The 26,226-nt window shown below is 44.8% G+C and overlaps 1 protein-coding gene across 5 annotated transcripts in view; it reads left to right on the forward strand.

Annotated features, from left to right (window-relative positions):
• Nucleotides 1-26,226, forward strand: part of KCNT1 (potassium sodium-activated channel subfamily T member 1) — a 206,176-nt gene that overhangs the window by 127,157 nt on the left and 52,793 nt on the right. For all 5 annotated transcript variants that reach the window (XM_082208802.1, XM_082208806.1, XM_082208803.1 and 2 more), the window contains 11 exons: nt 5,230-5,309; nt 10,714-10,810; nt 11,377-11,436; nt 15,010-15,058; nt 15,818-15,877; nt 16,204-16,278; nt 18,787-18,870; nt 19,802-19,896; nt 20,337-20,517; nt 23,653-23,817; nt 25,255-25,391. In XM_082208802.1, the coding sequence (XP_082064928.1) occupies nt 5,230-5,309; nt 10,714-10,810; nt 11,377-11,436; nt 15,010-15,058; nt 15,818-15,877; nt 16,204-16,278; nt 18,787-18,870; nt 19,802-19,896; nt 20,337-20,517; nt 23,653-23,817; nt 25,255-25,391 (1,083 nt within the window). The remainder of the gene's footprint in view (nt 1-5,229; nt 5,310-10,713; nt 10,811-11,376; nt 11,437-15,009; nt 15,059-15,817; nt 15,878-16,203; nt 16,279-18,786; nt 18,871-19,801; nt 19,897-20,336; nt 20,518-23,652; nt 23,818-25,254; nt 25,392-26,226) is intronic.

Here is a 26,226-nt window from a genome sequence, read left to right on the forward strand (position 1 = left end):
GCAAGCAAATGTATTTTATGGGCATCATCAGTAGAACTACGTTTTGTTAGCTAACGCAAGGCAGGGGTGGGTTCTCTTATGTATTTTATTTATGGTTATATTTGTATCGCATCTTTCCTTCGAGCAGCTGAAGGTGATGTACATGGCTTTCCCCCTTTCCATTTTTATCCTCACAACAATATGGAGATTAGGTTAGGTGAGAGACAGAACTGGCACAAGATCACCCATTCCTACCTCTCACCCCCTTGACTCATTTTGCCTGACTGGAATTTGCTCTGTACTATAATAATGCCTCTTACAGGCCAGAATGGAAAGCGGTATGTGTGTGCGTGCACAGAAACTAGGTGTGCTGGTCCCGGGGGGTTACCGTGCGGCGTGGTCCGAGTCCAGTCCAAGGTGGAGGGTGTGGTATGGAGGCTGCCCACCAAGGCTGAAGCGGGGTCCAAGGCAAGGAGTCAGATGTGGTCAGGAACTCTGCGAGAAGAGCAGGACAGGGTGCCAGCAGGAACAGGTTACCAACAGTGTTGCTCCCGCAACTTGGGACTGGGCTGGCTGGCTTTTATCTCCTCTGAGGCATAGGGCAGCCCCGGTCCACAGGTGACTCGCCTCTCCTGGCCTGGAGGCGAACACTCCTCCTGCGAGAACTTAGTTCCCTCCGCCTCTCTGCCCTGAGCCTCTGCAGCTCAGGAGAGGCTGGAGGGTTACTGGACCCAGAGGCAACCTCACCTTCCCCTGACGAGGCTGAGAGTGGAGCACCTGCAGGCAATGGGTCCTCCATCACCTCAGGGGCCACAGCAGATTCAGCTGGTGCCTGCACCTGAGGATCCAGCACAGGTGAGGACCCTTCAGGCTCAGGCCCCAGCCCCTGCTCAGCTGTTCTGGAGGCGGGGACTCCTGTGCAGGCTGGGATTCCTCAGGTTCAGCCTCTGAATCTGATTCCCAGGCCATCACACTAGGGCTCTGACCAAATTATGGATCCCAAACTGAATCGGGCCAATTCAGGTCAACCTGAGATTTGGCTGGAGCAGGTTGAGGCTGCCCTGGGTCATCTTGGATCAGATCAGGTCCATCTCCAGTGATCTGGGGCTGTCAAAGGGGCTCCAGAATGCTAGTTAAATACTGTGTAAGCCCCCAAGACTGTTTTCAAGGCTCTGATCTGGGTCTGCCCTGGATTGGGCTCCAAATGAGATCAAGGGAGGCATGCATAGCCCTGGTAAAAATCTCTGGATTGTGCATGCTATGCAAATCCTGCTATGCAAAGGTAAAAATAACATTTGTTGCCCTGTACGTTTTGTCTCAGGACATGCTCACTACCAGCATGTGGCCCCCCCAAAAGGTTGTCTGTGTTGGGATGTAGCTCCTGGGATGAAAAGGGGTCCCTCACCTCTGGCCTAGTCCAACACTCTAACCAATGGGTGGCTTTCTTGAGCTGGGGCTTCCAGAAGTCAGGATTTGGTTGTCTTACCACCAACATCCTCTTTCTACAGCAAGACTGGCAGAATGAGACCTGCTTTGGAAGACACCCTCTAGGCTGCCATGCCAGCCTGCCTGAGCATTCTATCAGCTGACTCCCAGCCCACCAGACCCTAGAAAACCATCGCTTCAACATCACTGCTCTATCTGAGCAAATAGTCTCTTGTGCAGGGCTGCAGAACATTTCCCAGTCAGCGGACCAGATCCTTACTTTCCCCAATCTCTTCGGACCATTTTGGCCCACGGCCAGGGTAACCCGTTTGTCAGTCAACTGGCACCACCAGGGCTGTCTTAAGCATATGCAGTGTCGGGATGCAAAGATCCACCTGGTGCCCCCCCCAGTTGCCCAGTTCCAGGTGCACAGGAGGGCAGGGCGGCTGGCCACCTCAGCATCTCACTGGCTCAGTCACCCATGAACCCGTGGCGCAGAGCTGCCCGCAGCAGAAGAGCCTGCTGCAGCACTCTGGCTGATGGGTGGGCTCACCCCCAGACTCAACTCTCGGGCCCTGGACTCTTGGCCTGGTGCCCTTGAGAGCCCAGTGCCCGGGTGCCCCGCACCCCTAGTGCCTATGGGTAAGACGGCCCTGGGCACCACTATGATATCAAGAGCTACTTTTGCCCAGGCAGTTTGATAACAAACCATGTGGAGAAAGGTTTAGTGATATGTGGATGTCACTGCTCAGCTGATCAGTCATGTCAACAAACTCTGCTTTCAACAGGAAGCTGCATCATCACCTGTCATTGGTTACAGCCAGTGTACGGCAAGAGATTAACACTGACTCAGGGAGGAAGAGCAGCAGGATCAGCAGAACCCACTGTGGGGATGTGGACAGTAGCATGTGCCCAGTGATTCTGAACCCTGGTGCCAACTCTGCTCAGCTTCCTTATCAAACTACAGCATTCTTTGGTGGAAGCCAGGGATGTGAAACTGGTATAAAAGCTGACATATGAGTCTGAAGCCTAGATGACCAGTGTCCTTTGCTTCAGTCCATCTTTAGTATTCCCATAGTGCCTTGTGGACCCATCCATCAATCAGCCACCCATCTGAAAGCTGAGATGGATTCATTTGTTTTGGGTTCTCCATTATTATTACAAATGTTTTTCTTGGAGGTGAATGGGTGGCGCTGTGGTGTAAACCACTGAGCCTAGGGCTTGCCAATCGGAAGGTCGGCAGTTCAAATCCCTGCGACGGGGTGAGCTCCCATTGTTCAGTCCCAGCTCCTGCCAACCTAGCAGTTCAAAAGCATGCCAAAAAGTGCAAGTAGATAAATAGGTACCGCTTCGGTGGGAAGGTAAACGGCGTTTTCATGCGCTGCGCTGCTTTCGCCAGAAGCGGCTTAGTCATGCTGGCCACATGACCCGGAAAAACTGTCTGCGGTCAAATGCCAGCTCCCTCGGCCAGTAAAGCAAGATGAGCACTGCAACCCCAGAATCGTATGCAACTGGACTTAACTGTCAGGGGTCCTTTTCCTTTTTACTGTTTTAACACTTGCAGACTGACAAATGTAACTCTGTTGAGCGGTAGCTGTGGCAGAATACTGGTCTCTTCCCTCCTGAGGTACTCCAACGTAAAGTGTAACAAAGGCAGAACAGCAATTGATGTGTGCTTAAAATGGTTGTTTGGTTTTCAAAGGATGCTTCCCAACATGAATGCATTGATCAGAAGTATCTATGGTCATGACCATGCTAACTAATGGGAGTTGAAGTGCAGCAACAGCTTGAGGGTCACAGCTTACATGAACATTTGAAGTGTCTCAGACTCTCTTGTTTGCATCTCTGAGCTGGTACTGTGGGCGTCACACACTCCTCTCCACTCTCAGTAGAACTAATAGGAGCCTTGAAAAGTACATAGAGCTGACAAAGGAAGTGGGAAAGAAAGCCTCTTCCAACTTCCTCCTTCAGCTTCTTGTACTTTTCAAGGGATCAAAAGGTAACCATTCTCAGCTGCTCAGGACCAAGGGGACAGTGAGTATGTATATTTGGGGAACAACACAAAATATGCTTGAACTGTCTGGGACTCTCTCTTATCTCTCACCCCAACTCTCTCCACTCCTTCTCAGCCTGCTACATAAACAAAAATTGCTGATTCATTTTTAGTGTTTGATGTGTTTAGATGTTGGTTGTAACCAGTGCTCCCCCCCCAAAAAAAAATGTTTAGGGGGTACTCTCATTTCCCTACCCATATTGAAATACTGCCCCTCAATGAGGCCAAACTCAGATTCACAAAATGTTTAGGGGTATGTGCACTCCTGCTACCCTCCCCCCCCCCAAAAGCACTGGTTGTAACTGCTTCTTGCTTGAATAAAATGGAATTGCTGCTTGTTTTTAAGACATATTTTTTTTAAAAAAAAACTGCAGTAAGTAAGGATGGCAATTATTTATCTTCTAAATAAGACCAAAGGTTTAAAAGAAAAGTGTCAACGTCAAGCTTTTGGCTCTCTGCCAAAAAAACAAAAAAAAAAGTTCTCATTGTCCACTATGCAGAAACTGAAAAGTCTGGTGCAAAGTATGATGTTGTTGTGCTTTCATATATCATATATTCATCACTCTCATGGGGATATCTTTTTGGATTTTGGGGCTGCTTATATATGTGTGGAAATTAGGAGTGATGAATTATTCTTATTGCTAATGTGAGCTGATGGTGTAACTTTATTCCCCCCCCCCCGTTAAATTTGTAAGTGTGTGTGTGTGTGTGTGTGTAAAAAGTTTGGTGCAAAGCAGGGGTGGCCACTTGATAGCCCTGGAGCTAGTCATCATGAAGGAACAACGTCTGGTCCCTGGTGACCCTATGAGAAAATGTTTGCAAGTTGTAAGGACCCTGCGTTTCAGTGCTATAAGATTAGGCAAGGGTGTGGAGAAACTTCTCCCTTTCTCATAATAAATATAACTTAGAGACATCCAATTAAACTGAGTTTGGGGAGGTTCAGGGCGGGGGGGGGGAGAAATACTGGAATTGGCACCCACGAAAAACAGTGATGGCTACCGTCTTGCAGTGGCTTTTGAAGAGGATTAGACAAATTCACAGGGGGTATTACTAAGGATATCAATGGATACTAGCCACAATGGCTATGTTCTCGTCCACTTTCAGAGACAGTCTGCTTCTGAATACCAGTTGCTGGGAATCAGAAGTGGGGAAAGTTGCATTCAGGTCTTGCTTGCGGGCTTTCCATTGGAGCAACTGGTTGGCCACTGTGGAGGTTGCTGGACTAGATGGACCATCAGACTGATCCTGCAGGGCTTTTCAGGTCTTCTTAACGCAGCATTTCTTATATAGATTTTGCATATAACACTGAAATGTCCGTATCATTCCCTCGATACTAACAGCAAACTCAGTGGGAGAGTTGCCACACTGTCACCAAAACAAGATGGCATGTGGCCATTGCAAGAAAGCCAGCAGAGGTTGCATGTGTGTCTAGTTTTTCAGAGACAAATTTGTTCATAAGGCCCCATCTCTTCCCCCCAAATAAATAAATGGAGAGGGGAGGAAGGGAAGGAAGGTCAACCTGTTTCCCTCGAAACTAGCCATTGCACAGCAATTGCAGATAGGTTGTAGTGTAGGGGTGCTGGACACAAAAAGTTGTTGAGCTTTTGGGGGCACCCTTTCACCCCACGGTTGTCTGGATGGACATGAAGCCCCCCTAATAGAGGACATGTCCAGACATATGGCAACCCAACCCTACTGTAGTGTCAACTTGGTCGTGGTGATATTGTAAGAGCTCTGGATAACTCCTCACATGCTTCTTTCTCACTTGGCAGGGTCCAAGTGGAGTTTTATGTGAATGAAAACACGTTTAAGGAGCGCCTCAAGCTGTTCTTCATCAAAAACCAAAGATCAAGTAAGTGTTTGCACCATTGGGTTCTGCTTTGTGTATATGGGTTTAGAACTACTAAAATACTTGATGTGAGGCTATCTATATACTTCAATGTACTCATGCCAAATTCAAGGCACCCAGTCTTCTGTGTGTGTGGTAGGGGGCATCTGAGGCAGCAAAAACCTAACCCTGAAAAACCACTCTGTAGCCTCCTTGTGGGCCCTAGCGCACAGTCTGAGAAGTGCTGTGGGAGAACTAAGGGTGTGGATGGGGTACTGAACCAATGGAGGCTGGTCCATAGGGCAAATGGGGCTTTGTCCCATGACCTCATTCTGCCCTCAGCCACTCCCACCTGCCTCCCTTCCTACTTGCATCCAGTCCAGGGGGTGGCCCTGCCTGCTAACTTCCTCCTCCTTAGTCTCAAGTGTTGCCCTTGCTCAGCAGGGAGGAGGATGGCAGAGGACAAGACTAGACTGAGTTGGCTCTGCCTCTCATTGGCTCTGGTGCCATCTACATTTCGGCTCCCTGCCTTCTGCCCCACTGGTCCCAATGGGCACTTGTCACTATGGAAAACAGCTTATTAACCCAGCTTTTAAAAATGCAGGTACCCCCAATTTTGCATTCCAGGTCAAACATTGAACTCCTTCCCATTGCACATCAGACAGGGGGCATTTTTTTTGGTCTTCTCGGTGCCTGCTAGAAGGAATATTGATAGTGGAGATCTTTATACCACCTCGTATCCAAGTTTACTTGAAGTTGTTCTACATATGCAATGGTTTTAATAAATGTGATTGTTTTGTTATATGTGATGTTTCCTTTAATTGTTTTTATATATGCAATTGTTTTAATGTTGTGTGTGTGTGTGTGTGTGTGTGTGTGTGTGTGAGAGAGAGAGAGAGAGAGAGAGAGAGAGAGAGAGATTGTGATATTACTTTGAGATGCTTTATAGGAAGTGATTTAAAAATGAAATAAATAATTGGGTGGTGGGGTGTGTGGGTGTGTGTATGGAAGGCTTTCCCTTCCTGTTTATGAAAGATTTGATGAAATGCTTCCATTGATTTATAATTAGATTTTACTCTTCCAGATGTTGCTTAATTGACTTTATTGTTCTTAGAGCTTGTATTTCAGTTTTTCATTCTGTTTTGCCCTTGTTTTGATGACTCTATGCTATGAAGTGGTTTGTAAAAATGTTTACTAAATAAAATAAATATTGGGTAGCAATGTTTACTCAGGAGCAAGCTTCAAAATATTTGGGAACTGGCAGCTGGAAACTGTAGCAAAAACAGCACTCGCTGATTATCTTATATACTTGAAATTTCCAAATACCACAGAACTTTCACTTTGGTCTGTTTTAATGCCTTACTATCAGCTTTGCTGGAAGGGAAATACTCACACATTCCGTATAACCAGCATGTCTGCTTCTGCCAGTCCAGCATTGAAATAGTAAAGTGTGTTTTACTCTACTGCTTATACTATAAGGACATTTGCTACTTATACATCACACCTATTTTAATAAAATTCCCAGGGAGAACAGATAATTTTTACACTTCCTTCCCTTTAATAGACTCCACTAACAAAATCACCATCCATGTGGCAAAATCCTGCATTGCTAGGAAAATCCTGAATTGCTAGGATGATTAAAGCGCTCTACCAACCATTCTAGTCCTCAGTAATTCACTCTAGTGTGTTTGTGAATGTGTGATGATGCACACTCATATCCTAGCTTTTTGTTAATCCCAAAGAGTCTTTTGCCTGTAAACTGTAAAATGCCATGTGGTTCACTTTATTCTAGTGGCTGATTTGAGGTCATAATAATAGAATTTGATTGATTGAAAAACAATAGGGATTGTCTCCAATAAATGAGGACAGTTGGGATGCATGAGCTGGGGAGTGAGTGCACAGGGAGTCTATATTTTGCTGCAAGACACAAAGCAGACTCTGGTGCCAGCATAAATGAAGATTGCTAGTGACTCCTACAGGGTGTACAGAGAGGACACTAAGCACCCAACAGCTTTTTAAGCAAGCAAAAGTGATTTCAGATCTCGCCCCTCCCTCAAATCCTGCCATAGCTGGGCTTGAATTGACCATGCTGATCTATTTGATTTATATTGTGGGTTGCAACGGTGGTGATTTAACAGCTGGTGGAAGTAACAGATCATTTAATGTGGAGCATGATTCATCTGTTTTCACACATTTCTGCTTCTGAACTTGAGCCATCAATTGTTGTTAATACAGCTTTGCTCACATCTGAAGCCTTTTCCTTTTACAAATAAGGGTAGGTCTTCTCTGGAGTGCTGCTTCGGGACAACAATGGCTCCATCTATTGGTTGCAAATGCTACAGCGTCGTATGTCCAGATGACTGATTTTTCTGAGCACTTCCCAATTTCCATAGAAGCAAGATTCTTCTTTGTTTTAGGTTTCACATTTTGGGAGAGGAAGCTCCCAGTTTTGCGTAGGAGGGTGGAACCCTTCTTGCAAATTCATATTCAATTTTAGTAGAAATCTGACCAGAGCACTTTTAAAGGTGTGGGGCAGGGCTCTTTGATGTGCCTTCCCTAGAATCACAGTCTTCCTTCTAGGCAGAGATAATGGGAGCTTGATGAGGGAGCACATTGATGCTTCAGGAAAAACTCTACAAACTCAGTTTTGCCTCATTATGCTAGTGTGCGGATGGAAAGGAGGGGATTAGTGGGAAGGATCAGTAAATGAGAGGGGGCACTGAACCATTATTATACCTACTGCTTCTCTGTGGCAAAGCTGCATGCTCCGGTACCGGGGGCGGAGAGCAGGCGGGGGCATGGCTGACATGCATCCCAGGGGTGTGACGCACGTCCTGTGGGCGTGGCATGCCACCCGTGGGGGCGTGGCACTGTGAGGCCGTGGCGCCAAGCGCAGTGGGGGGGGTAGCACATTTGGGGGGCGGCCGCGATGGTACCCCCCTCCCCGATGGTGCCGGGGGCGGTGTGCTCCCCCACCCCTCCTTTCCTCCACCAGTGCTGATTCTCACCCATAATATCTCCTACTAAGCAAGGCTCCAAAACTGAAATAAACCTCCCTGTCCATGGTGGTGGTGGATTGTCTGGGGTACGGACTGTGGTGGTGAATCAGTAGGTACAGGGAGCTTATAGACCAAACCCTTTGAATCTTCCCTGCAGGTTGAGGCAGCTGCCTCAAGGGGCAGGAACCAAGAGGCCCCTTTGTGGCCATGCCCCCGCCACCTGAACTGGGGAAGCATGTGAGATCTTGCTGGAACCCAGAAGCCACACAACCCCAGCAAGCAAGGCTTTGGCAGGGGCAGCAAGAGGGGAATTGGTATTTGGCTCATGAACAGGGTGGCACCTTTCCATTTCACTTCAGGTGGTGAAATGGGGTGCACCGCTACTGCCTCCAGTCCTCTCTATAGGCTGCTTTGCTCCTTGAGTGTTTTTGCTTGACTGGGATGTGTCCTTGACCTCTGACAATGCCTCTTGCTTAGAGGATAGGGAGGGGTGTGCAGAAAGCAGCCTGGTGGACAAAGGTAGAATTTCCATTTGTTGCTTGCTTACCTCTGGCCCCGCCCACCTCCGTCACATGACCCCCAGAAGGGGATGTGGCTCTCAGACTGAACAAGATCCCCACCCCTAGCAAAGGCCTCATTCTGATCCACCAGGGCTCATCTTATGCTCTTATATCCCGACCCCTGCTGCATGTTGTGTAATATTGTATTTTAATGTTGATGTTGTGTTTTGATTGCTGTAACCTGTCCTGGGATGTTGAGGTTGATGGCAGGCAATAAACTGTAATAATACCAAAACTAATACTACTATTACAACCAATGGATAGGATTTTCTTAAATGAACATATCATGAAGGGTGGAAAAACAATTTAATGCAATATCCTCAGAGCTCTCTACTCTGGGTGTTCTGATAACAGTTGTCCTGAACTTTTCCCCATGCAGGGAAGATGAAGTGTGGAATAATTTCAACAAGCTGATATGCCTGCTACTTTTATTTATCATATTTGTGCTTATTTAAAGCACAAAGATGATAAATAATGATGGGCGCAGCACAAAGCTCTTGGGCAAATGGCAGTCGATTTTTTGGGGGCGGGGCAATTGTTGGTAACACAGCTCAGAGAAATGATCCTTAGGCAGCCTTGCTATATTAAGCAACACAAATTACTATGTGTGTTTGTTTCTCCTGATGAAGTGACAATAGATGTTTAAATGTTGCTGAAAGCAGATGTTCCCAGAAGCAAGCATTTGTAACATAATGAGATAACATCCCCCCCTTTTGTTCCCCCACCCCCATTGTGAGCAGTGTATTTGGATTAAGGGGAAGGGAAGAGAAATTAAATTCAGTTTGCAGTTAAAGGTGGACTACCTAATACGCACTTTCCAAAATGGTGCAGGAACCAAAACCCAGCCGCCTTTTGAAATTTGCACTTCTCTGAATTTTGCAGTGCAGCTCTGTGCACAATATTTGGGAGTAAAGGGACTTATGGCTGTGAATTCTTCTTGATTTTATTGTTTTACCTTTTTGTAAACCACTTTGAGGTTTCTTATTACAGTCAAGTGGTGTGCAAGTTTCATTTGCATGCTGCCTTTCTATAGTTAACCCACAAGGTGGGTTACAACATAAAATACACATAATTACAAACATAACAAAAGCAGTCACAAGCAATACAGTGGTGCCTCGCAAGACGAAAAGAATCTGTTCTGTGATTCTCTTCGTCTAGCGGTTTTTTCGTCATGCGAAGCAAGCCCATTGACGGATTAGCGGATTAGCGCTATTAGCGGCTTTTAGTGGCTTATCTGCTGATCGGATCAGCTGATAAGCGGTTTAGCAGCTTAGAAAAAAAAGGGGGGGAAACCAGCAGGAACTCGCAAGACATTGTCGTCTTGCGAAGCAAGCCCATAGGAAATTCGTTTTGCGAAGCACCTCCAAAATGGAAAACTGTTTCGTCTAGCGAGTTTTCCGTCTTGCGAGGCATTCGTCTTGCGGGGCACCACTGTAAATAAAACATCAAGAAGTACACAACCAAATTTTTAAAATTCCACATAAATCACAATAGGATCTGAAACAAATAATATCAAAACCAGCAACAACCTCCCCCTCCCCCATACCCCAACCTAATATTGTGCTGTTTGGACTGTTGCTTTATGTTTTTGTTGATTATATCTTTTACTGTTATTTTTATACCATTTTTGAGAATTTATAATTATACATCGGTATTTTAAAATTATTTTAATGTAATGTGATACCAAATGCCTTCTCCAGGCCATTAGCATCACTTGTCACAGTTCTGTGTTCTGGATGCTCCATGGTTCTTGAAAGTGACGTGTCTGCTGTTGTCACAAGCTCAAAAATATGTCTGGGGCACTCTTGGGTTTGTGTGTGTTTTGTTTTAGGGCTACCCAATAGCTGTCATTTGTTCCATTTGCTACAGGTCTGAGAATCCGCCTCTTCAACTTCTCCCTGAAGCTCCTTACCTGCCTCCTTTACATTGTCCGTGTTCTGCTTGATGACCCACAACAGATAGGATGGTGAGAGCCTTTCTCTCTGCTACAGCATGCCTGTTTTATTGTGCATCTATGATTATTTGTGTTCATGATGGTATTGGGGCAGCCATGTGTGATCCCACTTTCAATATTATTTGCACCTGCAAAAGTTTCAGGGCAGACACTCTGCTTTCAGGGCACGTGCCATAACTACCTACTGAAATCCTAAAACTTTTCCTACTACAAATGTTCCAGGCTTATTTATTTGTTTGTTTTGTCTCTACTCTCTACCTTGTCATGCTGTGATGCAAGAGTGCCCCTCCCGATGGCGTTAATGTGGTAACATGGGGGGGGCATCGCAGGACAAGTAGAATAATGTGTAGATGACCCCACGTGCATTCACTGTTAGTAAGCTGTTCTTGTGTCAGTGGCATGTTGCAGAAGACAATCCCCCCCAAAAAAAACCCCACCAATCCAAAGGGCTCCTAACATAGTTTATTTCAATTAAAAGCAACATGCTGTCTTCTGAAATACTAACTCCCTACTGTAGCTTCCTGTAGCCTGAGTACTGTTTCTAAAAGGCATTTTATTTTTATACTATTTTCACTCAGCTGGGAATGCGAAAAACACAATTCCTCAACTTTCAACCAGTCATCAACACAAATCAACTGGTAAGTCGGGGGCCAGTGGCCCTTCTGGTTATATATCTGTGGATTTGCTCAAATGACAGGCTAGTTTATATAATCTGCAAAATCATGTTGTTGATGGGGAGTGGGGGAGTTGCTTACACCCCATAATAATGTTTTAAATACCCCTTCCTGGCATGAAAAAGTGGCTCACTGGGTGAGACAGAGCCTCTATGCAGCTGTATAGAAAGGACAAGAGAGGCTGCCTTTTACCAAATCTGACCATTGGTCAATCTAGCTCAATATTGCCTACACCAGCTGGAAGTCTCTGTCCAGGTTTGGGGCAGCGGATCTCTTCCCCAAGACAAAAGCTGAAGCCTGGAAGTAATTGTTGCAGGCAGTTGCCAGGCCGACTTTGTTACCTGTGCAATGCAGCTCCTCATCCTAGGTGAGCCTGGAGGCCCTCAGATCCCACTTCACAGTGTGGGGAGGACTCACCCCCTATTGCTCACTCCACGCGATCTGCTGCTTGATGATCCCAAGGAAAGGGGATTTTCTGAGGGAGGACCTTTTAAGCAACAACCTATTCAAAGCCTGAACATCAGGGAAAGATATACCATATTTTTTGCTCTATAAGACACACCAGACCACAAGACACACCTAGTTTTTGGAGGAGGAAAACAAGAAAAAAAATATTCTGAATCTCAGAAGCCTGTACAGCAAGAGGGATCGCTGAGCAGTGAAAGTAGCAATCCCTCTTGCTGTTCTGGCTTCTGGGATAGCTGCGCAGCCTACATTCACTCCATAAGATGCGCACACATTTCCCTTTACTTTTTAGGAAGGAAAAAGTGAGTCTTCTAGAGCAAAAAATATGGTACCTTTGGCTGCTGTTAAGTGCTCTGTGTTCCCAGGTTGGAGCTTAAAAGGGAGAATATGCAAATTCCAGTAAGTGAGATATTAGGATGCATAGCAAGCGAAGAGGGGCGTTGGAAATTGCTCATCCCCCATGGAGGAATGCACTTAGTAATCTGCTTAACTAAACTGCTAGACCAGACAGCACATTTGTAGAAATGATTCGGGTAAGAGAAGAACGTCGCCTCCCAGAGCTGAGTGAAACTAAGTGTAAGGAAGAATTGAACCGGGCCACTAGGGGGCGCATCGGAAGATGGCTGACAATAACATCTCTCCGACCCACACGAGGTAATTTGGAGGCTATGATGGGAGTAATTAGCCTCCCTACCCCCCCCAGGATGGGGGGGGACTGCCCTTGCCTGCTGTGCCCTATACCACCCCCAAATTTGTGGGTACGGGGGCACTAGGCACAAAGCCCTCCGGTGGGATTCCGGCACTCCTGGACACTGTCCCTGATCCGCGCCACTAGCTGCAAGAACTTCAAAACAAACAATTTGGAGGAAAGAATGCACATATTTCAAGGAAGGAGGGGGAGTAAAGACTGCTAACAGAAGAGATCTCTGATAAAACAAGACAAGAATAAATCATGAGAAGATACGCCAAGATACTGTATGGCAAATGACTGATGGGGAAGGGGGGGAAAACTTTCCTTTCTTTCCTTATGTGATTAAACAAGAATCCTCTCCCCTCACGAGTCAGAAATGTCGTTTTAAGGACTTGGATTTAAGGCTGTGTGGAGATAAAATTTCGAACCAAAGCATGTTTTAAGAAGAGCGTGGAATGTATAAGGGCTTTGGAATGACGCAGTTAAAAATGCCGTCGCCATATTGGGAAGTTCTGTCATAGGTCTTGAGTCTGGGAGGAGAAATAGAGAAATAGAGCTGCTTTTATATTGTGGGTGAAACTCCTCAGAGGGACTTAAGAGCGACAGTTTTGCGAGATTAATGATGGAAAGAGCGATGTTATCTATGAAGGCGATGATATATGGAAACCATCTCGATTTGAGGATTGGAAGAACGGAAAAATTCACACAGGATTAATATTGGTGTTTATCGGCTTAAGGAGACTATCAGAAGAGATCATAAAGAAAAAAGAGAAAATATATGAACAAGATGTGATGTGGAAACAGCAAGATAAGACTGGATAGAATTATGAACTCTGCTTGGACTGATTTGGTCTGATTTGGACATTAATGCAGTAGCAAGAAGATGATCAGAATCCCCCCTCGGATCTTGAAATATGGGTCCCACCAACAAAATTTAAAATTCGGCTTTGTAATTTGAAGTTTTTGTGATGTGATTTAATTTGATTTGATTGGCCAGTTAATAAAAATTATTTAAAAAAGAAGAAGGAAGAATTGAACTAACTTGACCTCTGTCCCCAGAACTTTTCACTGCTACTTTTGAAACAAAATAAGCGCTCTCTCTCTCTCTCTCTCTCTCTCTCTCTGTGTGTGTGGTATTGATATTTGACACTGAAGATCTTTGCTCTCCATCTTGTGTCCTTTGGAATTCTGAGAAACTGAAAAATCCACGTGGTTTAGAGACCAGTGCTTAAAGTAGTACAGTTTTGAAATGTTCTGTCTGCCATCTTGAATCAAAATGGCACCCAGTCGTATCCAAACATAGACAAACACCTGCTCCTTGATCTCAGGAACCATGAAAAGTTTGGTTACAATATCTTTAGAGGTGTCCAAATGTGGAGCAAACAAGCAGCTTCCCAACTGGTATAGTCAATTGGTATTTGACACTAAAGATCTTTTATTTCAATATTCAATATTTAAGAGTACAGTGGTACCGCTAGATGCGAATGGGATCCGCTCCGTTCGCATCTAGAAGCAAACATAACCTGTGTCCGCACGTCTGCATGTGCGCGGGTCACGTTTTGGCGCTTCTGTGCATGCACGTGACGTCATTTTGAGCGTCTGCGCATGCGCAAGCGGCAAAACCCAGAAGTAATGCGCTCCATTACTTCCGAGTTGCCACGGAGCGCAACTCGAACGCACTCATCCCGAAGCACATTCAACCCGAGGTATGAATGTACTTGGTCGTTGATATACAATAACATTTTATGTTTGTCTTTACTGGATAGCTAGCATGAAATTGTGTTGGGTTTTTTACATGACATGCAAAGGTGCATAGTGTTAGACAGTATGTGATAGTTGGCTTGAGATGTATTTAATATTTTACTGAACGGATTAAATAGTAAATACAACAGTATTTATTATTTGATAATACAGCAGTATTTTGTATTGGGAAGTATTTTATATTCCACATGTAATGGGATTTAATATTTGATTCAGTTATGTTATTGACACAGAACAGCCCTTAGTATTTTATTGCTTATATGTGGTGGTGTTTTGTACTGCATAGAATTTTATAGACAGTATGCAAATTTATTATCTTACCTCCTAGCCTAGATGAGATTTGATCCATGACACTGCATTGTTAGTTCACGTTTTGTGCCTGTCAAAATCAAAAGAGAGGAGAAATGCCAGCAAGCCTAAAACTCCCAGATCTTGAATCCTGAGATAAAATGTCATATTTAAAATTCAGAAGTGCTGTTTCCAGATTTATACATTTTGTGTTCAAAGTCTGAAACAGCTCAATAGGAGGACAAGTTGGCTACAATCAACATGAGCCCATTGCTTTCAAATCAAATCCTCCAACAAGATTTTTTGTCTTTGTTATTGCATATTCTGTACAGGACTCCAGTTATATGGGTGGACCGAAACAAGCCATTATGGGCAATACAGGTAAGTGAAGAAGAAAATTGTTAAAATACACAAATGAATGCAGTGGTTAAGAGTCTGAAACGTAGTTTTATATATTCTTGATTAAAATTGGATAGGGCCATTTGGCGCCAAATTTGTTTCATCCAAACATATATAATTTTACAGGTGAAATACAATCCCCATGTTTTGGTAATTTAAACATAATCTTCTTCTCCACAAGATAAAACTGAAGGAAATTTACTCTACTTATTTACATCACTCTACTTGTTATGCACAGCACTGACTGTCCCGGACCAGTGCTATCATTAACCCCCTTCTCCTTTCCAGAACAATTTTTCAACACAGTACAAGCTTATTCTACTTTTTAAACACACAGAGAGACACATACACACATCCATGTAATTGAATAAATGTACAATAGCATCACTTAAAAAAATGAAAATATTACAACCCACCTGCGGTAGGGAGAGGACAGATAACTGAATCAGAGTTGGATTCATGGCTCAGTATATCTTGTCAGTTACAGGTGTCTGACAGGTGTCCCCAGGACCGGTGATTAATTTGCTGGCTGACATGTCTGTCAAAAGAAATTACAAAGGTCCAGGGGAAACACCTCTGACAGTGAGACCGTGATTTGTATAGATCTTTGTAAGCACCCTACGGAGGAAGCCAGTCGCCTTCAAGTCAGATATTCCTGGGTTAGACTATTGCAGAATTCTCCATTCATGTTGGTCAGCGGCGCTAAAAATCTCTCTGCTTTCCCCTTACCACCACTTCCAGGTCAGCGTAGCAATCATTAGCTTTCTGGAGACGATGCTTCTGATTTATCTCAGCTACAAGGTAAGATTATGGCCTTGAGGGTAGGTTGGCTAAACTGATCATGCATCAGGTGCACTGAGTTCCGCCCAACATTGCAGGGTGTAATGTGTGATGTCACACGGTGGGAGGAAGACCAACTGGGCCTGCTTTGAATGGCCCCCCAGTGGGGCCTAGTTGCAGCCATGGGAGGGCCTGACAGGGTCCAGCCAACTGTGGAATATTGAGGGGGCACGCCTCCCTCAGTGAAAATTCTGAGGAGGAGCTCAGCCCCCACGGCCAAACATAGATGGCACACCTGTTGTGCATGCATGCAGGGCTAACAAATACGGATCTCTTTTTCTTTTTAGGGAAACATTTGTGAGCAGATCTTTCGTGTAACCTTCATCCTTGAAATGATCAACACTGTGCCCTTCATTATTACCGTAAGTGTGTGTTAGATGGACATTGCTAAAAGAAATGGTTGCTGAGAGGTTCTCCTGCTCATTCAAAAAGAGAGAGAGGAAGAACAGTTGTCACTGCCATTCAGATTTTTAAAAAAAGGATTTTTGCAAGGGAACAGCTGCTGGTGGGGTTCATTAGCAACAGCTCACTCAAAACAAACATGAGCTTTGCAAGAGCACAGCTGCTAATGAATAGCCCACCCTACTGCAGTTTGGTGCTGGGCTTCCAAAGATTACAGCAGGATTATAGGACAAAGCTTGGAACCATCTGCCATAATAACACATGAAGAGGTCCATTCTTTGTCACTGAAATCTGATGAGACGGAGCTTAAGCCTATATGGAGTACTGGACTGGGGCCAGGGAGGCCTGGTTGAAATATCCACATAGCCATGAAGCTCACTAGGCTATTTCCCAGCCTAGCCTACCTCACAGGGTGGTTGTGAGATAAAACAGTGAGGAGTTGAATATGCCAAGCTGAACCCCTTAGGGGAAGCAATCCTCAGATGAAACAGCAATGTAATAACCCCTTAACTTTTAGGGTCCAGTTCAAAGGGTAAGATGAATATCCACATGCAAATATGTCTCCACTGGAGACTTTTGCTGAGAAAAGCAGGTTAAGGGGGTTGTGGATTTGAATGGAGAAACAGCAGGTGGTGGGGAGTTGCTGCAATCTTTCCCCAGCCACTGCCACATGCACACTCTCTTTCCCTAATGGGGCTCTTCCATTTGGGAGCCAGTGTGGTGTAGTGGTTAAGAGAGGTAGACTCCTAATCTGGTGAACCGGCTTCGCTTCCCTGCTCCTTCCCATGCAGCTGCTGGGTGACCTTGGGCCAGTCACACTTCTCTGAAGTCTCTCAGCCCCACTCACCTCACAGAGTGTTTGTTGTGGGAGAGGAAGGGAAAGGAGATTGTTAGCCGCTTTGAGACTCCTTGAGGTAGTGATAAAGCGGAATATCAAACCCAAACTCTTCTTCTCTTCTTCTTCTTCTTCTTGGGTGAAAGGAACAGCACTCCTTCCTCAGTCAGCCCCCATATCCCTGCCTTCTCACTTATGACCAATCAAGGACAGCTCTTCCTATTATTGGTGATCTCTCTCTCTCTCTCTCTCTCTCACACACACACCCCTACAGAGGCCCCCTAGGCAGTCAAAATCTTGGGGCTCCTTTCGTGCGCACGCTCTCTAGTGGGATGACATTGATCTAAAAGATACATAGTAAAGGTAAAGGGACCCCTGACCATTAGGTCCAGTCATGGCCGACTCTGGAGTTGCAGCGCTCATCTCGCTTTACTGGCCGAGGGAGCCGGCGTACAGCTTCCGGGTCATGTGGCCAGCATGACCAAGCCGCTTCTGGCAAACCAGAGCAGTGCACAGAAATGCCATTTACCTTCCCGCCGGAGCGGTACCTATTTATCTACTTGCAGTTTGCCGTGCTTTCGAACTGCTAGGTTGGCAGGAGCAGGGACCGAGCAACGGGAACTCACCCTGTTGCGGAGATGCGAACCTCCGACCTTCTGATCAGCAAGTCCTAGGCTCTGTGGCTTAACCCACAGCGCCACCCGCATCCCAAAAGATACATATGGGTGGGGAAATCAGCGGGAGGGAGAAGTATTAAGCATACCCTCCCACTACTCCAAAATCACAACCTCTCAAAGCTATTTCTTTTCCAATGTACAGTTTACAACCCGAGTGGCTGACAGTTTATTTAAGGAGAGGGTTGACATGCATATTTTATTATTGTAATTGTTGGGGGATGCGTTATTACTATTGTTGACAATGAGGATCTAATTTTGACCTAATCATTATACAGCCACCATTTCAACTGTATTATATAGCCTGCATTTTGCAGTCACCAAGGTTGGTTGCAATCAAATCCTCATTGTCAGTGAAAATCATACACTTGTCTGCATGATTAAGGGTAAAAGGATAGCTTGATTTCTAGAAAATATAGACAGTGAAACTCAAGTCTGCATGGAAGCTGCTCCATCTAAGCTCAGTCAGCAGAGCATGAGACTCCTAATCTTAAGATTGTGGGTTCAAGTCCCACATTGGGCAAAAGATTCCTGCATTGCTGGGGGTTAGATTAGAATGATCCTTGTGGCCCCTTCCAACTCTTTGATTCTACGAATGTCTCAGAACTTTCTGGTAGCTACCCAGCGGTGAAGAGGAAAAGCATTCTGCACTGGCTCAGGAGAACATTTGCCCTCTCTTTCTTTTGATTTTGCAGAGTTGATCTCTGGGCAGAACTGCTGGACGTGGAAGAGCCTAGGGCAAGCTGTGATGGAATAGGGGAGGGGATAGATGAAGCTAGGGGATGGTCAGGTGTGGGGAAGGGTGGTTGACCAGGGTTGATGAGATTAACAAGCAGGGGCGCAGATCCCCTAGTATATCTTTATCCATCTGTCTATGCACAGAAATGTACCCATACATACATACAATTCAACAAACATGCAGATAATGGCAATTTTTTTGTTTGTTTGTTTGTGCCTAGATATTTTGGCCGCCACTGCGGAATTTATTTATCCCGGTTTTTCTGAACTGCTGGCTGGCAAAACACGCCTTGGAAAACATGATTGTAAGTGACCAGGGAATTGTTGTTTGTAACAGATAGAATTGTTTTAACATTCTCCATCTGTTCTGTGTTTCTGGCTGTGCATTGGGTTGTCATGATTGATCTGGGAAAGGCCGTGTGTAGTTCCTGCCTAACAGCAGAGCAGTCACACAGTCCCTTTCCAAACCTAGGCCATTGTGTCTGTATGCCTTGCTTCCTTGCAAGTAGCACAGTGTGGTCTTGAGTGTAGTTTTAAATACAGGTTTCCAAAGATAGTTCCAAAGATGCATTTGAAACTCTTTGGGTGATGGCAACAAGGAGGATGAGTTGCTGAATAAGATTTCTGGTTGAAAGGGAGATTCAGTGCCCCACCTTTCCCACTATTTTAGTGGGTAGTGTGTCAGACTATTATTTATTAATTTATACCCAACCTTTTCCTTTATGGGACTCAAGGCAGCTTACAGATAAAAATAACAACCACTAAAAACATAGAAAAAACAATCATTAAAAACAATTAAACAGATAAATAATAGATAGATATTATTATTATTATTATTATTATTATTATTATTATTATTATTATTATTATTATTCACATAACTCTTAAACTGATTTAATAGTTGTTCCCACCCCTCCATGGGAGCCTTGAGAATTGTAGTTCTGTGAGGGCAGCCAGGACAGTTTTCCAGAGTTTCAGGCAGGGGTCTCTCCCAGCCCTAACTGGGGATTGAACCTGTGAGCTTCTGCATTCAAAGCAAATGCTCTACCTCTGAGCTACGGCTCTTCCCATAATCTAGTCCAAATGCACTGACAATGCTTAGACTCTGCTGCTGCGGGATTCCTGATTTTCTGCTGAGAAACATCTAATGAAGGAATGTTCACCAGTTGCCATAATCTGGAGCAGGCTTTGTTATCTTGTTTTGGTAAATATGAAGGTTATGTGTTTTCCCCCCAGAATGACCTACACAGAGCGATACAAAGAACCCAGTCGGCTATGTTCAATCAGGTGCTCATTTTGATCTGCACTCTGCTGTGTCTTGTTTTCACTGGGTAAGATCTCACTTGGCAAATATTTGTTTTTAAAACTGGAGTTTCAGTGTAAATCATGCTAATAGAAGCCTCTTTGTGAAACAGAATCCCCAGCAAGGAATGCTTTCAAAATTCTTCTATCCAACCTAGGTTGATCTGAGGCTCCCTGACCTGATTGTGGGTTGACCCAAATTGGACTGATTCAGTTTGGTATTCAGGACTCAGCCAGAGCTGGCGCATAGCCCTAGGATTAACTTGTTTACTTTGAAACATGGTTAGCCTTTCTGCTGAGGCCTGATGTGATGACACAACTGAAAGTGGAATTCTTAACCGGTTCCCAGTTATGGAATGCATATTATGCCTTTGAAATTGAAAAAGGTTGAAATTATTCTGTTTGGGGGGGAAATCCTGGTCCTGTGTGTGGAATCAGTTCTTTTGGTTCTTTCCTTCATTTCATCCAGAACCTGTGGCATCCAGCACTTAGAAAGAGCCGGTGAAAACCTCTCCCTCTTCAAGTCCTTTTACTTCTGCATTGTCACCTTCTCCACTGTGGGCTATGGTGATGTCACACCCAAGATCTGGCCCTCGCAGCTGCTTGTGGTTATCATGATTTGTGTGGCCCTTGTTGTATTGCCATTGCAGGTAAGGTGTGATTCCTGTTGTTCTATCAGATAAGTCATGAGCAAGATGTGCTTGCAGAATCAAAGCAGTTCAGGAGCTGAACCACACAGCTCACCTTGTGATGGACCAGAGCTGAGTTGCAAAGGGCAATTTAAAGGCTTGTTAAGGAGTCCAGCTTTTACTCAACAGCTCAGGTTCCACGAGGCTAGTAAGTTATAAGCACTGAGTTTTTCAAGGCTCATGCAATTACTTTTTAACCTGAGCTCCTTAAAACAACAACAATATGTTCTATATGTCAAGATGTTTTGTCTCAAGTTAGCAAGCTCCACTGTTGTACAGCCATGATCACCCCTAACATTTCTTGGGGAACTTACAGCTCTAGGACACAACTATCTGGAACTCTCAATAGAGAGAAGTCACAGCTAGGGATGAAGTAAGGCATCGGCTTCCATCTGCCCTATATTCATTGCAGGCAGCACTGTTTCTTTCTGCTGCAGTTTGTCTTCTGTTAAAAACTATGTTGTTGTTACATTTTTCCAATGTAATTTTTCCATTGCATTTTCCATTTTCAATGCGAAGTAAACATAAACGGTGTGTGTGTGCAATCAGTCATGTATCATTTGTGGACTGAAAGCAAAAACAACAGTGGTTAGTGGATTGATTTTCGTTCCAGGCATGGAACAAATAAGAGAACATTGGCAATTTCTGCTCCCATTTCTATTTTTGTCAGAATTCTTTGATATCCCTAGCCACAGCATATTCCACTTGAAGTGTGCAAGTCTCTGGACCTGTTGACGTAGTTCCCCATTATGGCTTATGAGCTAATGGGTCCACCAGGAGATGTTGCACTTGGCTGCCCACCAGCTGGCTGCCAAGTTGACCTTTTGAGGCAGACAAGCTTGCTCCGCAGTCACTGTGCTGGAGGACTTCCAGAGTCTTCACTCAGCTGTGAAACTGTCACGGACTCGTTGAGCTGTGACTAGCTGATACCTTGAGCCAGGGAGGAAAAAAGAGAAGCCATCACTTTCCTCAGTAGCTTGCTGGCCTTTACTGTTTACAGCTTGAGCTGTCTAGTCAGGCGATTCCCAGGAGACTGATTTCAAAAGCAAAAGAAGAGGCGGTTGCCACTTTCTTTCTTTTTTATAATAATATTTATTAGTTTTCCAACAAATTAAACACAACACTACAAAAAACCAAAAAAGAAAAAACATACAACAATACAATACAATACAATACAATACGACAAAAGAAAAAAACACCAAAAACTACAAAACACTAACATACAACTAACAAAACAAACCAAAAACCATTTAAAACACAGTCCAGTTTGAATATCTTATCTTTCTTTCACTAATTTCCACGACCTCCTCTCACCTCCCTTTTTGTATTCCAGTTCAAATAGTTAATTCAGCAAATCCTTACCCTCTATCATTTATCTTTACTTAATATCTTAACCTATTTATAACTATATATTTCCAACCATTATCAATCCGTATTTACATATTCTTGTTAATCTTTTTACCAATGCCGCTTATTTTCAATCCAACGTCCCTTTAACATTCATCAATTTTACAATATTTCTGCAAATAGTCTTTAAATTTCTTCCAGTCTTCTTCCACCACTTCTTCTCCCTGGTCTCGGATTCTGCCAGTCATTTCTGCCAATTCCATGTAGTCAATCACCTTCATCTGCCATTCTTCCAGTGTGGGTAAATCTTGTGTCTTCCAATACTTTGCAATCAATATTCTTGCTGCTGTTGTTGCATACATAAAAAAAGTTCTGTCCTTCTTTGGCACCAATTGGCCGACTATGCCCAAGAGGAAGGCCTCTGGTTTCTTCAGGAAGGTATATTTAAATACCTTTTTCATTTCATTATAGATCATCTCCCAGAAAACCTTAATCTTTGGGCACGTCCACCAAAAGTGAAAGAATGTACCTTCAGTTTCTTTACATTTCCAACATTTATTATCGGGCAAATGATAGATTTTTTGCAAGCTTGACCGGGGTCATGTACCACCGAGGCAGTTGCCACGTTTCCAGGGAATTCAGCATGAAAGGTGGTGGTGGATTTGTGTGGGAGGGGGCTACTGCTTCTGCCTCCCCTCCAGCATCTACTACCAGAGGTATTCCACAAGATGTAGTAATGGCCACCAACTTCCCATGGCTTTAAAACAGGACTAGGTAAATTCACGGGGAAGGCTATCAGTGTTTACAAGCCATGAGGGCCATGTTCTAGTTCCGCTGCCAGGTGCAGTATGCCTCAGAATACCAGTGCTGTGAATTCACAAGTGGGGAGAATTGCTCCTGCCCTCAGGGCCTGCTTGTGGGCTTCCTGTAAGCATCTATTTGGCCACTGTGAGAACAGGCTGATTGAGAAGGGGACCAGCAGGGCTCTTCTGAGGTGCTTACTCTGCTTCATTCCCACCAATAAGCACACTGGAACCACTAGTGAAGGCTGATCCATTAGAGTGAATGGGGCACTGACTCCACAATCTCAGTCAGTTTTCAGCCAGCAGCTGTATGCCTGCCTTTTCACTTACAACCGGGGTAGTTCTTCCTGTCATTGGCTCTGGCATCACAAGTTGCTGGTTTCCTTGCCTTCTCCTCTACCAGTTCTAATGAGCACCAGCCACCAACTTCCTTCCTTCCTTCCTTCCTTCCTTCCTTCCTTCCTTCCTTCCTTCCTTTCTCTCTCTCTCTCTCTCTCTCTCTCTCTCTCTTTCTTTCTTTCTCTTTCTTTCTTTCTTTCTTTCTTTCCACATGGTTTCCTCCACACAGTGCTGATTCAAGCAGTAAAACTGGAGGGAGGGTAAAAGGTAAAGCATACTCTCCCACCACTTTTCCAATCAAAATCACAACCTCTTAAAACTTTCTATCTCTAAAAAAAGTTGGGTAATTGTTACATATTTGCCTTGACATATAGCGTACCCTTGAGTGGCTGAGTAGTCCCACTGCTAGTGATTGCAAATCACAATGTTCTCAGTTGGAAAGTGATAGTTCTAGTAGCTCTATCTCTCAATTGTTCACCCCACTCATTTAATTAATGCCCCTCAAATGAGCCTGGTGCTGTCTGAAACAGAGTTGACACAGGAGGATCAGCCTTTGGAAGCCCACTATGCTGCTAGATGACCTGCTTCATTTCCCACCCCCTTGCAGTTTGAGGAACTTGTGTACCTGTGGATGGAGCGTCAGAAGTCAGGAGGGAACTACAGTCGCCACCGAGCCCAGACAGAGAAGCACGTGGTCCTCTGTGTCAGCTCCCTCAAGATTGACCTGCTCATGGACTTCCTCAATGAGTTTTATGCTCACCCTCGTCTGCAGGTGAAGACCTTTATGTCAGCTTCTAAAGCACGGGTAGGGAACCTCAGGCCTGGAGGCCAAATGTGGCCCATCAGGCCTCTCTTTCCAGTCACTCCCCCTCTCCTTAGGTCACATCCCTCACCTTGTTTCACACCAGGGCTGGCCCAAGACATTTGGTCCCTGAGACAAACCACAAAATGGCGTCCCCCTGGCCTGGGAGGAAGGGGTGAGTGAAGATCTGCAGCAGGAGAAAGGGGGCAGTAAAGGTCTACATTGGGAGCAAGGGTGGGAGGAGACCAGCCACGCTTCCTATTCACCAAGAGGCCACTGTAGAGGCAGCATGGGGGGGGAGGGTCCTGAGAAGATAAAAGATTTGGCTTCGGAGGAGTGTGCCGCCGCAGTGGGTGATGCATTCCTTGGAGCCTGGATTTGCTGCTCCTGTGGATCCTGCCACCTGAGGCGGTTGTCTCACCTTGCCCCATGGGTGTGCCAGCCCTGCTTCACACCTTCCTTAAGTGCTTTTGTTTGACGGGAACACTTTTGAGCTGTGATGATACCTCTTGCTTGCCGGAATGGATGATAGAAGGAGGTGTGTTTGTGTGTAGAAACCATCCACTTCTGGATGGCTGGAAATGTATTCAGATTGCACCTCCTGCTTTTGCCTCTGGTCCCACCCCCCCACCCCACTAGCACCTGACCCCTTTGAAGGTTTGCTGTTAGGGTATGTCGCCCTCAAATGCAAAATGCTCTCCAGTCCCATTGTAAAGAGAGAGACACCGAGGCTCAAACGTCTGCCTAGAGATTCACAGTCTGACATAGGATAATGCCCTCACATGGTCTCAGAGGTGAGTAAATTGCTGAGCAGTTTGCATAAAATAGTGTCAAGTATTTGTTTTTATTTATTTATTTTAAAATAAGGTACAGATAGAATCAACACAATTTAAAAGCAAGTATTAAAAAGAAAACCATATACAAACAATTGCGGTGGATGCGTACCTTCTTATTTCAGGTAGCTGCCATGGAATCAGGGAAATCAGTTTCAAGTCAATGGAGAGGAGAGTTAACATTCTTATTCCGATGTAGGGATCCTTAGAAAATCTGCCCCATCCAAGTGCACAAGCTGTTCTTCCACCTGGATTTCAGGGGATCCCCCCCAAAAAAAACCCCAACAACAGTGCATGGAGAAGCAGTTAACCCTCCTCACTAAATCCCATGGTCCTGATCCTGCTTGGGCACTATTGCAGATCCTCTTTTTGAATGAATGAATGAATGTGTTAAATGGAATTACACATTGAACTAATAGCTTTGGAAAGATCTGAAGGGTTTCCTTAAAATTGCAGCATCCTCGCAGACCTACTATTTGGAGACTTGGGCGCCTGTGAGAAGCCTTTCTAGTTAAGCCAGTCCCAAAGTTTTTGTGTAAATGTGCTCCTAAATATTTCTAGGCTTCTCTTTCAGGATTACTATGTGGTGATCCTGTGCCCAACAGAGATGGATATTCAAGTGCGTCGGGTCCTGCAGATACCACTGTGGTCTCAACGGGTGATCTATCTCCAGGGATCTGCTCTGAAAGACCAGGATCTCATGAGAGCAAAGTGAGTTTGGAAAGGGGAGATGGGCTTAGCAGGTGCACAGCCTCACAAAGAGATCTGTGAGATTCGGATGCTTAAACTTGTTTGCCAATGTCTACCTGCGTACCTGTGTGTTAGTCCAGTGAATGACAGCCTTCCTTTCCCTGCTTCCTTTATCACGTGGAAGAAGGCGTGTTAAAGATTGGAATTACTGAGTTACACTCTTTCCTATCCCATCCTTGTGGAAGGGCTTCTGCTCCATGTTTTGCATGCTGAAGGCCTCGGGTTCAATCCCTGGCATTGCCAGGTAAGGTTGGAAAAGACTACAGTGTGGCTGCAACTTGGAGTTCTTTGTACAGTTCTGGTTGCCTCACCTCAAAAATGATATTGCAGAGTTCTGAAAAGGGCAGCCAATAGGATCTATGGGATGGAGAAACTCTTCTGTGATGAATGGTTGCAGCATTTAGGGCTTTTTAGTTTAGATAAAAGGCAAGAAAGAGGTGGTGCAGTAGAGGTTTATAAAACTCTGCATGGCATGAAGAGAGTGGATAGAGGAAAGTTTTTCTCCCTCTCTCATGACACTAGAACTCATGGACATCCAATGAAGTTCTGCATTTTGGAAGATTCAGGATGGGTAAAAGGAAGCATGTTATGCAGTGCGTAATTTAACCAAGGAACTTGCTCCCATGGGAAGCCATGATGATAGCCAACTTGAATGGCTTTAAAAGAGGTTTACAGGTGAAACTCGAAAAATTAGAACATCGTGGAAAAGTTCATTTATTTCAGTAATTCAACTTAAAAGGTGAAACTAATATATGAGATTGACTCATGACATGCAAAGCGAGATATGCTTCCACTT

Source organism: Podarcis vaucheri, assembly GCF_965113315.1.
Source record: "Podarcis vaucheri genome assembly, chromosome: Z".
NCBI classification, from domain to species: Eukaryota; Metazoa; Chordata; class Lepidosauria; order Squamata; family Lacertidae; genus Podarcis; species Podarcis vaucheri.